Source organism: Phyllobates terribilis, unplaced genomic scaffold (genome assembly GCF_046119375.1).
Source record: "Phyllobates terribilis strain yellow unplaced genomic scaffold, ASM4611937v1 Scaffold_1__5_contigs__length_1240528914, whole genome shotgun sequence".
In the NCBI taxonomy this organism is placed as follows: Eukaryota; Metazoa; Chordata; class Amphibia; order Anura; family Dendrobatidae; genus Phyllobates; species Phyllobates terribilis.
Genome location: NW_027362761.1, coordinates 325,108,319 through 325,127,033, shown reverse-complemented (window position 1 = coordinate 325,127,033; position 18,715 = coordinate 325,108,319). Strand labels below are relative to the sequence as shown.

The window sequence follows — 18,715 nt, the reverse complement described above, 5'->3', positions numbered from 1 at the left end:
TAGTTATACAAAATAGAAAAAAGTTGCATAACCAAAAAAAATCTAATTTTATAAAAGAGTTGTACCTCCAATTTTGTTGTAAATAAGTTGCAATCTCCATTTTTTACTTATAAAAGTCACAAATAAAAGGATATTCCGTATTTATCATTGGTTTTGCAAGATAGGTAAGTCTGCCCCACTGATTACATTTATTATGATAATAAGATTGGGGGAGGCTCATCTCCTTATGTGTGTGCATATTTGATCAATATACCTATCATATTTAATAGAGATAAGCAAATTTGATGCAAAGCAAATTAGTGTAGAATTTTAGTAAAATATTTTTTCCTAGCAAAATCAAACAATTTGTGAATTAATTTACACGACTCAGTATAAATAAAAAACCTGTCACCATTTTAAAAAAGCTTACGTGACCTTAGGCGAGGCCTCTCGGACTTTATAATATTGCTTTACCGCTATCACATGACATGGTATTGCGTAACTAATCAGATAAGACTATCACAGCCTATACAAAAGCAGAGGTGGGGAATGCAGCAGCAATTTAAAGAAGCACTCCCACTAACTTTTTTATTTATGAAATATGTGTGTACATGCATGTTATGTAGTGTAAGTGTATTAATATGCTCAACTACCGCCGCTCTCTCCAGTGTCCAGCTTCTCTGCTTGTCACTGATGTCACCGCAATTCTGACTAGCCAACTTGTTCTATGCGCTATGCATGAGCCTGAAGTCTTTTTACAATGAAAACCTATGAATCCTTGTTCTGACACTCCATAGGCTTTCATTGTAAAAGATAGTTTCACGTCACACAGAGCACAGTGTGACCTGGACAGTCTCCAGAGCGATGATGTTACAGAGAAGCAAAGAAGAATGGCGCTGAACACCAGAGAGAGCAGTAGTAAGTGAGTATATTAACACACTCACACTACAGTACATGCATGTACACACACATTTAATCAATAAAAAAGTTAGTTGGAGTGCTTTTTTAAGAGTGATTTTGAATATTGAGAGACAATCATAATTCACAGCTAAGCAACAGACATAGGAAGGGAAAGACCTAAAGCATTGGACAAATAATAACACAGGTCTACAAGGATAAAACTGTTTGAAAAGTAACTCAGTAAAAATATCAAGAAAACTCCATCACGTACAGTTTTTTTTCATAAACACTGATTCCACAGGCTTTTTCTTGCACCATACTTTGATCCCTTTGTGTGATCCTCGGTGGATGAATTTGGTGTCATTAGATTGGTTAGAAATGGTTTTTCATTGTACAGATATAGAGAAAAGGAATCCCTTCCACACTTTTCTCAAGAGAGTGCTCTAGTGTATTGCAGTGATGTTCTCGGGCTGGTGGAAAAATTTAACATTGAGTACAATGTGATCGAGTGGAGACTCTTTTTTGATTCATCAAAAAAAGGTCTGAAAGCTGTGCCACTGCACAATGGCAGCAAGTATGCTTCAGTGCCTTTAGGGCATTCTGTGCACTTGAAGGAATGCTATGAGAATTTAGACTTTATGCTCAAGAAATTTAACTACAAGGATAAAGGATGGTGAATATGTGGTGATCTGAAAGTTCTCTCTTTGAATCTTGGGCAGCAAGGAGGATAGACGAAGTACCCATGCTTTTTGCGTGAATGGGACAGCTAGGATAGGACTCACCACTGGAGCCAAAAAAGTTGGCCAATGAGAACATCTTTGCAACCTGGACTCAAGAACAAATTTAGTTGATCCCACTAAAGTTCTCCTGCCACCACTCCACATTAAACTTGGACTGATGAAGCAGTTTGTAAAAGCTCTATTTCAGTTTTTCTTTTTTAATAAATTTGCAAAAATTTCTACATTTCTGTTTTTTTTTCAGTCAAGATGGGGTGCAGAGTGTACTTTAATGAGAAAAAAAATGAACTTTTTAGAATTTACCAAATGGCTGCAATGAAACAAAGAGAGAAAAATTTAAAGGGGTCTGAATACTTTCCGTACCCACTGTATACCTCATAAAGTGCTGTGCGTATCACAAATAATTTTTTTGTGCACATCTGCAAGTCAAATTTCACATCCGTACATGCCACATTAATATTGTGGCCTGTTGCAGTTGCTGGCTTTTTGATGAAGAAGGGATAATTATTTTTACAAAATAATATTTTAAGAAAAATGCCAAAAAACAATTACCAAAAAATCAAGACTTTTAACTTTGCATATCTGTTTTGGCAGTCTGTCTGTTGTCGCGTTTGGCTTTCTAAACGTAGGTTTTTAAGTAGATATACGTTCAGAAAGCCAAATGAGACAACAGGCTGCAAAAACAGATATGCAAAGTTAGTCTTGATTTTTTTGTAATTTTTTGGAGAATAATTGAGGTTGAAAAGATTAACAATTATAGTGTTGTGAAAAAATGAATGGTAAAGTAAAAGTGGAAATGGCAATGGCAATGAAAAGACTATTGTAGATAAAAAACAACTAAATACCACCCCTAAAAATGTGGGTGCCACAAACAGCAGCAGCAACACCACCACTACTAGCACCAGCTGTTTGGCCAGTAGTGATACCAAACGCAGGTCCCTATTGGCCTCCTTTACCTCCACCAAACAAATTAGTGGGGAAGAAGCAGCGGGCATTATGTAATATATGGCACATCACTTGGCTCAGTAGGGTAATTTTATCTTTGATAGTGACACCATCAGTTTGAGTCAGTGTTCTTCACAGTCTTCATCCTCTGACACCATAACAGTTAATTACATTACAGATTTTAAATTCTATCAATGAAACCTCTATCTGTTTTTCCCTTTAGTCCTCCAAAGCCACAGCAATCTGGGGGAAATGGAATATAATTCACAACAACTTTTTAAAGTAGTTAATTTATTGAATGAGATGAACAACTTTTATACTTGGTTGACATGAGGCCATAGAAGATGGGAAACCCAATTTAAACACCTAGCTTTGTTGGTGGCTTTTTCAGCCATGGTGGAAAGGGCACTGGCAGCGGCTGCCAAGGTGGCATTCTGAGTCAGGGCAAATCTAGATGAAGAATCAGGAGGGGTAGCTGAGGACATTTCCTTCACTGAGGTAACTGTCAGCTGAGTCAGTGATAAGGTTGATAGTGATGATGATGACGAGGAGGATTCTGCTAGAGGAAAATAAGCCATTGATATCCAGGCTAGAATAGACTGCAACTCTCTATGCAGCAAATGAAGCAATATTAATTGCTTCTTTGGGAAAAGGAAGCTGTTCAACAATATGAGCAACACTCAAGCTATCATCCAATCCTTTCCCCTTCAAGTAGTAAAAAGAGAAATTAACTCACCACTGGGATGTCTCCACCACCGCTTATATAAAACAGACAGATCCAGGAAGCCTATTGGCCTAATAGGCAAATTATGAGCCAAAAAAGGGAAAAAAAACAGGTATCTCTGATAAAATATACTGTTTAATTAGTAATCCATTAAAAAATCGTCAAAGCAGGACAGTGGAACATGTTGACACGTATCGACTTAGCAGTCTTAATCGTAACCACATTTTGATTTTGCCTGCTAAGTGGAAATGCATCAACATGTTCTCCTCTCCTGCTTTGATGATATTTTAATGGATTACCAATAAAAAAGTATACTTTATTGGAGTGACAAGCTTTTTTCCCTTTTTTTTGTCTCATCTTCAAGTACTACCTGATAGGGGTCATCATAATCATCCACAACAACTGCTTGTCATACTGCCTTACCACTTGTTTCACTCTGCTACCTTTCAAAAAATTATACTGTGTGCTAAGATTTGCTGGGAAATTACCCAGTCATTACTATCACAGAAAGGGGTGCTTGCTTTGTGTCCTCACATGCAGAAGAATGTGAGCTACTCTATTGGCATTGACCTTGAAAGTGCATTTCATCATAAATACGTGGAGCAGAAAATATGGTTATTGACAATACATGAGTTCAATGGTCTACTATGTAAATGTTTGTGAACTACCGCTACCATGGCAGGTGATGAAGCCTCAAAGGTTGGGCGCTAGATCTGGTTCCAAAGCCAGGGGCAGTTATCCATCTCTTTCTACACCTTCTCTGTGTCCTCTTCAATGGACATTACCCCATCCCCAACAGCAATAGAAAACAATGTTGCACCTTCTCCTCATCTTCATTCTTGCAAGGTTATTCACTGTCAAGCTGTTTTACAGTTTGTGAACATGAGTGGCAAAAGTCACATGGCAGGTGAGATACTCCTCTGCATGAAGCAGTAATTCTCACACTGAATATCACCCCATCAACTGTAAGTGAGCATTGTCATAAGCGACAATGGCCGTGTCAGGGTGAGGAATATGCGGTCCAGACTCACGGCTACTGAGACTTGACCATGTGGAAGACAGGGTGGTGGTGATGGTTGCAAAGCATTATCAGCTATCCAACCAACAACTTTTTGACACTGCTCTGTGCTCAATAGTGGTGTTCTGCAGTCCTTTAGTAATTGGGACAGGAAGGTCGATTGACAAAATGGGGGTGTTTGTTGTGGCACAATTTCAGCTTGCCCAAGGCCTCGGACTCTGCATACACCATCACCATCAATTCCACTTCCCCGTCCCTTGCCAGGCACTTTGCCCATTTTACATGGTGGACAATACTGTATTTTCCACGTTCACTTCAAATGGCTGAATTTGAACCGCAGTTATATGGGATACTGCTGACGGACAACCACAGTTTTAAGTATCGGGCCTGTAGGTTACTATTCTTCACAGTAACCTCATGTGAATAGCTTCACCGACACACTGCAACAATATGGAAATGGCTGCCAGAAATGGCTGAATTTGGAATGCAGTTATATGTGATACGTCTGACAGAGAACCACGGTTTTAAAAAGCGGGCCTTTAGTTTACTAATACTATTCTTCACAGCGACCTCGTGTGAATAGCTTCACCGACACACTGCAACAGAATGGAAATGGAGGCCAATATTTTCCACCTTCCATTCAAATTTCTGGATTTTTATTGCTGTAATATGGAAAAGATCTGGCTTTATTTTGAAGTGCTAACAAGCAAATGGAGCAGAAAAATGGTGTACTCTGGATTGCTTTTTAACAAATAATCAGGATTAAGATGAAAAAAAAAATTAGCCCTGGCACCTGATACCTGGGGCTATGTCTACAAATATCTGTAATTCCAGGATCAGTCAAAACGTGCAATGGACCCTCTTGTGTTGTATGCACTGCAGTCTGTCACATACCCTACTTGCTTTCCTTTTTAAGCAAATAACCAGGATTAAAATAAAAAAAAAATTAACCCTGGCCCCTGATATCTGGGGCTATGTCTACAAATATCTGTGACAACAGCAGCAGCAGACAGAACGTGCAATGGACCCTCTTATGCTATATGCACTGCAGGCTGCCACATACCCTGCCTGCCTGCCTAACTCCTGCTATCACCACTGAATATATGCAGCTGGATTAGTCCTCAGAAGGACTGTTAGTTCAGATGGATATATAGATATGTTGTGGAATAACTATACTAACTATGAACAAGCAAATTTCTCCCTGACTCAGCAGCAGCTCTCCCTACTCTGCTTGTTTCCGGGGTAGACTGTGATGAGTATAGCGGCACCAGGTCTTATATAGAGTACAGACCAAAAGTTTGGACACACCCTCTCATTTAAAGATTTTTCTGTATTTTCATGACTATGAAAATTGTACATTCACACTGAAGGCATCAAAACTATGAATTAACACATGTGGAATTATATACTTAACAAAAAAGTGTGAAACAACTGAAAATATGTCTTATATTCTAGGTTCTTCAAAGTAGCCACCTTTTGCTTTGATGACTGCTTTGCACACTCTTGGCATTCTCTTGATGAGCTTCAAGAGGTAGTCACCGGAAATGGTCTTCCAACAATCTTGAAGGAGTTCCCAGAGATGCTTAGCACTTGTTGGCCCTTTTGCCTTCACTCTGCGGTCCAGCTCACCCCAAACCATCTCGATTGGGTTCAGGTCTGGTGACTGTGGAGGCCAGGTCTTCTGGCATAGCACCCCATCACTCTCCTTCGTGGTCAAATAGCCCTTACACAGCCTGGAGGTGTGTTTGGGGTCATTGTCCTGTTGAAAAATAAATAATGGTCCAACTATACGCCAACCGGATGGAATAGCATTCCGCTGCAAGATGCTGTGGTAGCCATGCTGGTTCAGTATGCCTTCAATTTTGAATAAATCCCCAACAGTGTCACCAGCAAAGCACCCCCACACCATCCCACCTCCTCCTCCATGCTTCACGGTGGGAACGAGGCATGTAGAGTCCATCCGTTCACCTTTTCTGCGTCGCACAAAGATACGGTCGTTGGAACCAAAGATCTCAAATTTGGACTCATCAGACCAAAGCACAGATTTCCACTGGTCTAATGTCCATTCCTTGTGTTCTTTAGCCCAAACAAGTTTCTTCTGTTTGTTGCCTGTTCTTAGCAGTGGTTTCCTAGCAGCTATTTTACCATGAAGACCTGCTGCACAAAGTCTCCTTTTAACAGTTGTTTTGTAGAGATGTGTCTACTGCTAGAACTCTGTGTGGCATTGACCTGGTCTCTAATCTGAGCTGCTGTTAACCTGCGATTTCTGAGGCTGGTGACTCGGATAAACTTATCCTCAGAAGCAGAGGTGACTCTTGGTCTTCCTTTCCTGGGGCGGTCCTCATGTGAGCCAGTTTCTTTGTAGCACTTGATGGTTTTTGCAACTGCATTTGGGGACACTTTCAAAGTTTTCCCAATTTTTCGCACTGACTGACCTTCATTTCTTAAAGTAATGATGGCCACTCGTTTTTCTTTACTTAGCTGCTTTTTTCTTGCCATAATACAAATTCTAACAGTCTATTCAGTAGGACTATCAGCTGTGTATCCACCAGACTTCTGCACAACAGAACTGATGGTCCCAACCCCATTTATAAGGCAAGAAATCTCACTTATTAAACCTGACAGGGCACACCTGCGAAGTGAAAACCATTTCCAGTGACTACCTCTTGAAGCTCATCAAGAGAATGCCAAGAGAGTGCAAAGCAGTCATCAAAGCAAAAGGTGGCTACTTTGAAGAACCTAGAATATAAGACATATTTTCAGTTGTTTCACACTTTTTTGTTAAGTATATAATTCCACATGTGTTAATTCATAGTTTTGATGCCTTCAGTGTGAATGTACAATTTTCATAGTCATGAAAATACAGAAAAATCTTTAAATGAGATGGTGTGTCCAAACTTTTGGTCTGTACTGTAGATCAGATGATGCTATGCCGCCAGCCAATCATTGTAATGCCAACTACCAACATGGCTTTGGTATTACAGTGCGTGGCAAGCAATCCCTGCATGTTCATTGGCTTTCTAAAGAGCTCCAAACATGCAGGGCGGGGACCCGAGCTGCCGTCCGAGCAACCCGGAAATACTCGCCGAGCGCCGAGCTTGTCGGGCACCATGATGCTCGGGCGAGTACCGAATAGTGGCGATCATGTTCGCTCATCACTACTTGTGAGTTGGCAGAAGTATCATTAGCATCAGGTAAGCGAATGACTATAGGATAGCTGTAAAAGCAAACTGGGGACATTTTTTTCAGGTTTCTGGAAAAGAGTCCAAATTTTTGCATTACCAGGATAAATTGTGTTTCTTGCTTTGCAAAGTTTTTGTTCAGCAGTTGCCTGCTGACCACATGTCTGACCAGGAGTCCTTCTCTTGCTGCAGAACCCATAATCCCTTGCATGTACCGGGGCTTAAACAAGGCACCAGCTATTACAATATTTATGACACAATAGATGAGAAGTTTTTCTTTACTGCTGCACAAACCTGTCGCACTTCAGAGATCAGAGATGCACTGGCTAAACTGCCAGGTTCAATTGTATCTAGTCTGTGTCAACTCTCCTGCAGAAACCCACAGACTTGGTTCATGGACTTCTGGGTCAGCATATTGGACAAGTGGCAAGAACTGGTGAAGTTTGCTATGGGCAAACTCTCATGTCGATCCTTCAGTGTATTGCCAGGGAGGGAACTTATCATGGCAGATGGGCTTGTCCCTTCCAAGTGTGTAAAATCTTACATTTGTCAAAATGAATCAGGCATGAATCTATACCAAGTTTCTTTCATCTACGGTTGATGCCAATGATTGTATCAGCCATAGCATATATCTGGCTGCCCATTGTATTCTACACTGTTCCGCGACCGCCAATGCTAATGACCCCACGCAGCTAGGTATCTCCTGCCTGTCCATAATGCTATATTTATACTGTTCTTCTGCAAGTCTGCCTCTGCTGGCCATACACGATCGGACATCACCTTGCCTTTCCATTCATATTCTATGCTATGCTATTACTGCTACTATCGATAGATAGCCACAAATCTCCTGCTTGTCCAATATCTTCTACAGCTATACTATACAAGGGATACCGAAGTTGGCAGTGCTGAATCTACAAAGCTACACATATTGTTTGTCCCATAATATTCTATACTGTTCTGTTGCTTTTGCTGCTACTTAAACTGCTGATAGACAGCCACACACATCTCCTGCTTGTCCGTTGTGTTCTATAACTCTACTCTACTGCTACAGTGAACCCTTTACAGTGTAACTAAATCTGAAGTGGCTACCAAAAAAGGAATATTTTTTGCATGGCATTATAAGAAGCCATTGCATCTTCATTTTTAAAATAGCAAAACTGTTGGTGCTCTCATAAAAAGGGATAATTTGGGGCAGCTTGTGAAAAAGAATAATTGCTTCTTCATTTTCCAAACAGCAAATCTGTTGCTGATATTTTTTGTATGGCCCGTTGGAAGAAAAAAAAAACATTGCTTCTTCTTTTTATTTGGAAAACCTATTACTGCTCCCAAAAAGGGGGTCATTTTGGAAAGGCTTGTTAAAGTGCTATAGCTTTATTCATTTACCATTCTTCATTTAAAAGACAACAAATTTGTTATTTCTCCCCAAACGGGGATAATTTTGGACCACATCATGCAGAAAAGCCATGATTTCTTGTTTGTACACCTCCTGTCTATCAACACCAGTACCACAGTCATCTGCCCCCAAAAAAGTAGTAATTTTTGAACCATTTTTACATTTAAAAAAAAAAGAAAAGAATGTCAGTTCAGCGTCTCATTAAACACGCTGTTGGTTACCACCGTTTATTACTGTCAATTAAAATAATATAGCCGCAGTTAAAAATTGCAATACTTAATATATAATGTGTCATACCAAGCTGCTTAAGGTGACAATATCGCACTAGACACAATACTTTCACAGTACATGAGTGACTCTCAATTTAAAAAGTTCTGTACAATGTAGTGTATAAATAGAAAAGAAAAGAGGAAAGTATGTCACCCATCTGTCACAAGGAGGTAGAAGACATAAGGAATTCCTTGGTAATCTCTTTAGTCAATGTTAGGGGGTATCAATCAAACCTTAATTTTTTTCTCTGTCTGGTTATCTACCCCGAAGTTATAAATCAGGTTCTTAAGCTGAAAATGAAACTATACACCCTATATGTCCCTTTTCCTCTCCCAATACATTTGCATTACTAGGATTTCAAAATTTATCAGGGGAGCTGATTCCAAGGGACTTACTAATTACTAATATGAAGCCAGAGTGCTGGCTACACCAAAAATTTCGGATTACCAGCTAAGACACATACACAGCCTAACTCAAAGAGGGCGCCAATAAACTGCATCTTACATAGTTTGCCCAAAAAACATATTCCACCTTTCCACAGGTAATATAGACCTCATCATCCAGAGAACACTGTAAAATCACTACTTATGGTCTCTAAGGAACTCATGAGGTCGCAATCTACTTTCTTCCTTTCCAAGTGAAATGCAAGCAGATGCAACTCTGATCCTTTCTGCACCTGCTCTCAATCTTCAGTGAACTTCCTTTGCAAAGGTCTAAAATCTCTACAGAGGTAATTCAAAGACTTTGACTATGCAATGTAGAAAGGCAGGGGAAGTTGTTTAGGCAACCAGGTAAACAATAATGAATCTGGCTACCGACAATACATTACTTTCTATGTATTGGACTTATGGTAAGCAAAGAGCAGAAAAAAAGAAGAAAACTAACAATTAATATGAAAGGCTGTTACACAGCCTTACTGGTGAAAATCTAGGTAATAATAGAGACTCGGGGTCTTTTATGTCTTTGAAGAATGAAAGCACAAAAATCCCCCCAATAAGAGAAGACTTGTCATCTGTTGATGCTTTTGTAAGCATGGCATCTAAGGACCATAAATATATGACAGAATGAGGCACAAATTGCAATTCATAAATTCTACATCAGAAAGCGCAAAGCCAGTGAATTATTTTCTATGCACCAGGGGCTGTCAGTACCAAGCCCGCAATGAGTTGATCCTCAAGATCTTATGATTATGTCTGACAGGTAACTATTTCTTTAAATATAACAATTCACTTGCTCACACCTGATTGCCATTCCATATAATATTAGATTATTTTCCTCAATAACAAAAAAAGAACAAAGTCAAATATTTTTTGATTCATTTGTTTAATTTGGGTCTCTTTATCTACCTGTAATACTTGTGTGAACATCGGATGTAGTTTAGGTCAAATTTATGCAGAAATACAGAAATTTCTGAAAAATTCTGAAGGGTTCACAAACTTTCAAGCTCTACTACACTATATAAGGTCAAGTCTCACAACCTCACCTCTTTCATGCTTGACATATGTGTACGCTGAATTCAGTTACAGTATTATAATCCTATGCCTAAAGACATGCGCAGACATGGTGTATTTGTTGCAGATTTTTGATTGCGGATCCAGGGAACTAGTCTGATTCCTGTTATGTGAAGTCGGGAAGGAATTTTTCTTCTAATATGAGCAATTAGCATCTGCCTCATAGGGTTCTTTCCTTTATCTGGATCAAGATGTTAGGTCATAGGTTTCACTCAATGGACTTACAGTGGGGAAAAAAAGTATTTAGTCAGCCACCAATTGTGCAAGTTCTCCCACTTAAAAAGATGAGAGAGGCCTGTAATTGACATCATAGATAGACCTCAACTATGAGAGACAAAATGAGAAAACAAATCCTGAAAGTCACATTGTCTGATTTGGAAAGAATTTTTTTTCAAATTTTGGTGGAAAATAAGTATTTGGTCAATTACAAACAAGCAAGATTTCTGGCTCTCACAGACCTGTAACTTCTTCTTTAAGAGGCTCCTCTGTCCTAAATACTTTTTTCCCCACTGTATGTCTACCTTCAACCTTAAAAACTATGAAACGATGAAATCGGTTCCCATAATTTGCTGAGTCTTATAGTAGAGAATATTAATTTGATACTTTCAGGATTAACTTTAACAAGGGCTACTTTTTCTGTGTAACTTGATAATCAATATTATTTAACATAGGACAGGATTAATAATTTTCCTTACTATGCTATTTTTAATTATCAGTTTTATTACCCCATCCTCATGTAAGATTTAAAAGATGGCACTGCTGAATAGTATGTTTTTTCTTCATATCTTGTTCAACCATCTGTATTTATGTAGCAATTAATAAGCCAAGATATATTGCCCACGTGTAACAAGTGGGACTTGGGGTAAGGTCATTTACTTTTATGATTCTGTTTAATTTGGATTTGCCAATCCCCAGCTCATTCTCCCACAGGCCGGACTTAATAATCAAGATCCATGCTCTGTGCTTTGTGCACTAATTAAGGCCACTCTTTAATTAGAAAACCTAGCTGGTGCCAAACAAAGAACAAAATCAATAACAAATCCAATGGAGGGGAAAAAGACAAGTGATAACTTGTGTTTTCATAGAGTTAATAGCTTGAAGCAATATTGCATTCAGCTCATATGAAGAGCATATGTAGTGTACCATTGATGAAACGTGATAATTCCCGTGATTCTCTACTGAGAGCATAACTTGGTAACAGCAGTAATATAATTATAGAATTGTCCCTCATAATTCAAGTGCAGCAGATGACAACTACAGGGATTTCTTTTAAGCCCACATCAGCACTTGGCTCTTTGTAACTATGCATATCTGTCCAGGTCGTCTAAAATAAAGAACATGCAGGGCAAGGGCTTATGGAGGAAGCTGGGGAATCTCTGACATTGTGGAAGGCAACAGAAGGCTTGTGCTGCAACTGCACTTTTTAATAGTTGAGAACAGCAGTTTGCTAAATGTGGAAGACTTCTCAAAGGATGCCTTCTGTTACATAAGTAAATTAGTGGTATGAGTGTTTTGTATTTAAAGTCATGCTTAAATACCTGAACATAACATTAAAGATGTGAATGTAAATGTTTCGCAATTTATCAGATCCAATTTTACTACTTGCATTGAATAGCAAAGCAGATTTCAATGCCCAGAAATATTTTCATGTAAATTATATGCTGTAGATATCTCTTTTAGGTATGGGAGATTAGTGAGGAATTTGTTGTATAATATTTATAAAATAAAACATTAATCATCATGTACTTTTATATTACATAGTAGGACACCAATGACGATTGGACGTGAACATTTTAGAATTGTAATATAATTTATCTGAAGGGAGAGTCTTTTAAAACATAATTTTTAATCTGTCCTTGAAAAGCAGGGATTACCCAAGTTGAAACACACAAAACAAGAAATACTATATATGGATGTCTAATTACTAATCACATGGATAATAAAAATAAATATTTTTAAGGACAGATTAAAAGTTATGTTTTAAAAGACTCTCTCCATGTTGTTAAATTAACCTTAGTCTGAGGGAACTGATTCTGACCCCACTAGTCGGTATCGTCCGCTATATAAGAATTGAAATATTGAAATTAACTTGAGTCATATGTTGTATCATTTTTATTTTTTCCTATCTTGAGGGAAACATAGACGCCAAATTCACACATCGCAGATTTTTTTTGCGGATTTGCCGTATAGCAACTTACAGTACAATACAATAAAATGGGTTTTTCAAAATCCCCTTCAAAAAATGAAAATTAAAGCAAAGTGCATTTCCAGTTTGCGACATGTAATGACTGACATTCTGTTATACTGATCTACAGTACATGTCTCACACTGGTAATGCCCCTTTAATTTAAGATAAGCTCTGGAGGAAGATTCTCAGGGAGATCTATGTCCGGCCCGTAGATCTTAACAGCTCATTTACATATTAAGAAAAATGTGAATTTCTTTGAAATAAGACATTGAATTGCAGATATCAAGGTATCATTATTTTTTAAACTTTCTATGACCTGCATGCCCATAGAGACGGTTTAGGAGAGTTAAACCTTCCGTCAGATTACCTTTAATAGTGAATACTGGGATAAGAGCTACCTATTGCCATGATCTAGAAGCCTTTCTGTGACGGCTGCAGTGATGGATGGACAGATGAATCATGCACTTTGGGCTTGTTTTTCAATAACCTGGGTGAAGAGCATTGGGTGCACAGCAGTTTTACTATGGTTTAAAAGGATATATTAGAGCATTGCTGTAGAAAACAGAACTTATGACCTATAAAATATTTTATTTTAAAGGAGTTGCAAAGCAAAATCATTTTATCGCACGCATGAATCATATATGCACTTCCATAAAAATTGAAGATCAATATTTTTATTCTTAAGAGTTTTCAGTAATGTTAAAAACCAGGAAAAAAACAAAATATTGAGAATTTACAATTTTTAACCTCTTTTTGGATGGGTTGCAGACATTTTAGTTATACTTTAGGATATAAAACAAGTTTTGATTAATTTTTATAATTTTGTTAGGAGAATAAAAATTCTTCCATTTTTTGGCTGTTCATTGTATGGTTATTCTTTGGGCTCATGCTTATTGTAGCCCTGGAGGTCTCTGTTAGGCCCCATCTACCTTTTTAACTGACACACTGGAAAGGTCAAACACCTATGGTGCTATAGACGCTATTGACCATGGTATCAAAAGGTTTAAACAAAAGGGATCAGAGGTTTCTCTTATCCTGCTCAGCACAATGATAGCATGGCTCTCAATCACTATTATGCACCCGCAATGATTTTTTCTATGTCCATGCAATTACCATGATGCACATGTACAACATTGTACCATAACCCAGGGAATTCCTTTCATTCATGTTGGTCAGTTTTTACCACAAAATGAATAATTTATTGTGCATTTATAATCTTGAAACATTTACAAACATATTTACAATCACTAGTCAAGTATTACATCTGTAAACTTCTATCTATTTCAATATCACGCCTAAGAAGTTTATGCTTAACCTTTTAGTGACAAGGCCTAGGTGGGCCCTAATGACTGGCCGATTTTTATTTTTTTCTCTTTTTTCCTCTCCTCTTTGCAATAGCCAAAATGTTTAAATTTTTTCATTGACATTGCTACGCAGTCAGTCCCTGAACTATGAACATCCGACTTACGTATGACTCATTGTCACAAATGTAAGATGTAAAAAATACCCCAAGCTAATACTCACCTAATTGCTCATCTTTCTGGATGCCCCACTGCTCCGGTCTCTTAGCTCTTTACTATAGGCTAGAACTTCCAACCGCATACAGGCTTCTTAAGTCACTGTATCTTGTAAGGTTGTGAAGCACATTTTGATGTCATGACCTATGATACACAGTTACCACCGAGGCCTCGATACGGCCAGAAGTTCTGGCCTATAGTGAAGAGGTGGCCAAAGAGGTCAGTGATAAAGTGAATATTAGTTGTTTTTTAGGGGGCTAACCCTGTTGCTATTTTCATACAGATTTTGTTACAAACAAATCCACAGAACCTGTTTAGCTCATAACAAGGGGACTGCCTGTATGAATTTTTTTTTTATGTGTAGAAAATTGAATTATTTTTAGCACCATTTTCAAGTACATATAAATTACAATGTATCATGTAATTTATATGTTTTTTGTGATGGAAATTTGGAAAAGATATTTTACTGTTCATGATTTACACCAAAAAACCTTTGGAATGCATTTCTCAGGTTATTAGGGTCGTGTGGATACCTCCTGCACACTTGTCCTCTAATCTGACTTGTGTTTGGCTTCTTAGAAGCCACAAGTCTTGAGAAGATTCCCCAAACTTCTGGACTTCATACCTGAAAATGCTAGGATAGGAATTTTCTATATGCTTCCCAAGCTTCATAAACTAGGTAACCCAGGTAGGCCAATCATCTCAGTGGTAGGAACACTTGTTGAAAAAATCTCAGGGTGGGTAGAAAATGTCCTTAAACTGCTGGTAAGGAAGACAGACAACTATTTACAGGACACCACGGACCTTTTAAAAAAGCCATCTACAATGGATCCTCTCCCCAAGAGTGTCATCTTAGCCATCATGGATGTGGAATCGCTATATTCTAACATGCCACATGACGATGGACAGTAAGGGCACCAGTTCTCTGATCTTACATGGATATTGGCACTATAAAACTTTCACACCACCAATCTAATCTAATTAAGGATTCAATCTCTAAGATCAGTTTGTTTATTTATTTAAATGTCCATTTATTATGCCATGCATCTGCTCTTTTTGTGCATATATGTGTTTCTTTAGATACTTTGTTATACCATGCCTGATGAAGAGACCTAAGAAGTCTCAAAAGCTTGCTTTGCAACATAATTTATTTTATTTTTCTTAGCCATTAAAAGGTATCATAACTACAAGATTATAATTTTGTTTTTCCCACTGAGAGCAGAGACTTAGTGATCATGTGATTGCCAGGTTCTACAGATGCATGACAATTCTTCTGTTTGCTAGGTAAGCTCATTGAGAGCTATGTAGCTAGACAAAAGCTGTATTAAACCGCTTCTATCTTCTCTCCAGGGTTCTCGCCTGTGTTTGAAAGTAGGATACTGGACCTGCTCCTGCTAGATTGCAGGAGCAGGATCTTTAACCCAGCGCTGTAAATTTAAACATTTAAAATGGTATAGGGTTAAAGCCAAGGTCCGCATTATCTGGTTAATCACATTTGAATCTCTGTTCATGCCTTATTACTAAAATGATTGCAATAATAGCAAAGTTACTCTATCATACAGTACCTATTTACCAAAGTGAGGCAAACTCAAATATCTGAGAATTTTAGGCCAAAATATACTATATTGATGTGTCACGTGCTGCAGCAAATGTGCGGTCACTCTTTGGCTACATCGCATCAATATTTCATCAGAGCGGACGTCCGTTCTGATAAAATAGTAAAGACTGCAGCTGACAAGCGGATGCTCATTGCCTGCAGCAGTCACGTAACAAAACAATGTCACGTCTTCACCAGGAACAGCGGTGCCAACATCACTGGAATGGCGTGGCTGCAGGAGGCGAGTATACACTTTTTTTTATTTGAGTCCTTAATTGATTAAGCTGATGGTTGTCCAGTAGTGCATAACCCTTTGAAGAAAAGATTAGATATGTAAAGATTAAAAAAAGTTATTTACAGTATGTTGTAACCACAATGTCTTTTCAACTTTAGACTTGGGCTTCACAATGTCTTTTTCGTTATACAGCAATCTCTGTAAAATGACAGATTACTGCAACTTTAATGCTTGGGCAAAAATATTTATTGTCTTACGGTATTAATGACTTGTTTTCTATATGAGTAGAATGGGGACCACTAATGCACACACAAAAAAGTTGCCATGAAGCATAATTCCTCTGTGTTTTGATGAAATATTTAACAGATAGATTTAATACAACATATTTTTACATTTTGTGGATACAATTAATTTGTTATAATTTTATTACCAAGTGTTCAAAACAATGAACTCGGCAAATACCTTTCATTTACTTACTTTTTTGGTCTGTAGTCTGGAATCGATCTGTCCAGAGAGATTCTGTCACTTAATTGGGCATTGTAGCCATATTCTTCATATTTGGTTTCTGTTTCATGGCTATCATCTCTTAAAGTAGCAGCCATTCCACCTTGTCCAAGCCCTCCAGGGCCTTCAACGAGCCCCATGGGTTTTGCTAGGCCTAGAAGAATACATAATCCCATTACCCTAAGAATAGCATAACAAATGTTTAGAAAAATATAAAACACATGAAACATGGATTAGTTTATGGTAATGAAAGAGTTCATCCAAAGTTAAAAGCAATGTGACCCAATTATACTACTCAAAGAAATGATCTTCAACTTTAAAACTGTTGAACATATTTTTGAAATATACGAAATAGATATTAGAAAAATTACACACTGTATCAGGAGTGTCATTGAAGTTGTTTGAGCCATGTTTTTCAGTTTGCTAACATTTCTTTAATATTTAAAAGCTAGACTGTTTTCCATCGGGAGCCAGAAAAGTGAAAAATGAATCGTTTTTGAAAACTTGTTCTGCTTATCAAGCATTTTAGAAGGGCTGATTACGGCTGATAGTACCTAAAGTCCACACTGTTTTATGTTCTAGTGGGAATGGGAAAGTGTGGGATATATACAGTATATGTAATAGAGGCTTTAGAGGTCTAATCACGCTCATTTGATATGGTACATTATACCCAAGATCCACTTTCTGATCTCTTCAAGTCTACTCTCTAAGAATCAGCACATCTTACTATAAAGGAAAAATTGTACTTCATTATTGACTTACACATATATATAAAAAAGCTAATATATACATACTTACCTACTGGAATGAAATTGAATGGCAACATTTTATACTAGTTCTTTTGAGCTCTCTCCCTCTCTTCTTTTACTGAAATACATTTTGCACCTTGTTTTCAGAGAAGGTGTCGTGTTTCTGGCGCACCCTAGAGGACATTTGTTTATGGTAGCTTTTTTTATCAAAGGTATTTTCTAGAATCACAATACTGTTGGCCTATCATTAAGATTGGCACCACTGCTGATCAGCTACCTGAAAGGGCCACAATGATTATGTGAGTGCTGCACCCTATTCATTGTATACATTGTTTTGTCAGCCTGCACTGCATTTACTTATGAGTGGTTAGGCTCCATATTTCAGCATTGCCCTATTGAAGTTAATTAGTGTTAGGTAATTATCATGGAGATGGTACTTTAGCATCTATAATAGTTACTGCCAGTCATCTGAAAAAGCTTTCCTCAAAATGCAGTTAGCTGTAGACATGAAAATTTGGAATATCAGGCAGATGTTACATAAGAAGGTCTGGCTAACATTTACATTCCATGCATTCTAAAAGTGTTCGATATAGTTAAAATTACAATTCTATGCCAGATTCCCGAAAATGGGTGATACTTATTTCAAACTACATAGTGTTAGTGTGCTGTTACAATAATCCTTCATTTGAAATGAAAAGTAGGCAAATTCGATTAACGATCCACTACAAAGTTTTACCGAAGGCATAAGAGATTTTAAAAGAATGCACCACACCACTCCAGAGTCCAGTAGAGTTGTGCTTTATACCACTTCAGTACTACTTAGCCTTGTGCATGGTGATCACAGGTTTGTGTGCACAATAGCAATGCCTTTTCCACCACTTTGCAGGGGGGTGAAACAAGCGGGGAGCTGACCAATTGAAAAAGGTAAATGCATAGATTTGTGTCCCTCCTCTTTGTTCCAAAGAGTCTCACTATCTCTGCATAAGTAGCACACAATACAATCTGCACTACATTTACATGACTCTTGTTTGGGATCCTGTTGATGTTCAAAATAGAGCTAGCTGAGAAAGAAAAGAGTTCCTGCCATCCCAGATCTTTTGGAGAGAAGGCAGGCTGCTAATACAACCACTCTCTATTATTTCTCTGGGCTGGCGAGCCCATGACACATCCTTTTTTATCCTCACTGTCATTCAAACCTTCCTTCTTCTGCCTTCCAATTGCAACAGTGCAGCTTCCTAGGTATTTTGCTGCAAGTAGACTTAGCAG

General features: G+C 38.0%; 1 protein-coding gene across 1 annotated transcript in view; it reads right to left on the bottom strand.

Annotated features, from left to right (window-relative positions):
- GALNT9 (polypeptide N-acetylgalactosaminyltransferase 9) overlaps positions 1-18,715 on the bottom strand; it is a 746,930-nt gene that overhangs the window by 637,455 nt on the left and 90,760 nt on the right. Inside the window, exon 2 of the mRNA XM_073676039.1 lies at positions 16,674-16,854. Coding sequence (XP_073532140.1) covers positions 16,674-16,854 — 181 coding nt within the window. The remainder of the gene's footprint in view (positions 1-16,673; positions 16,855-18,715) is intronic.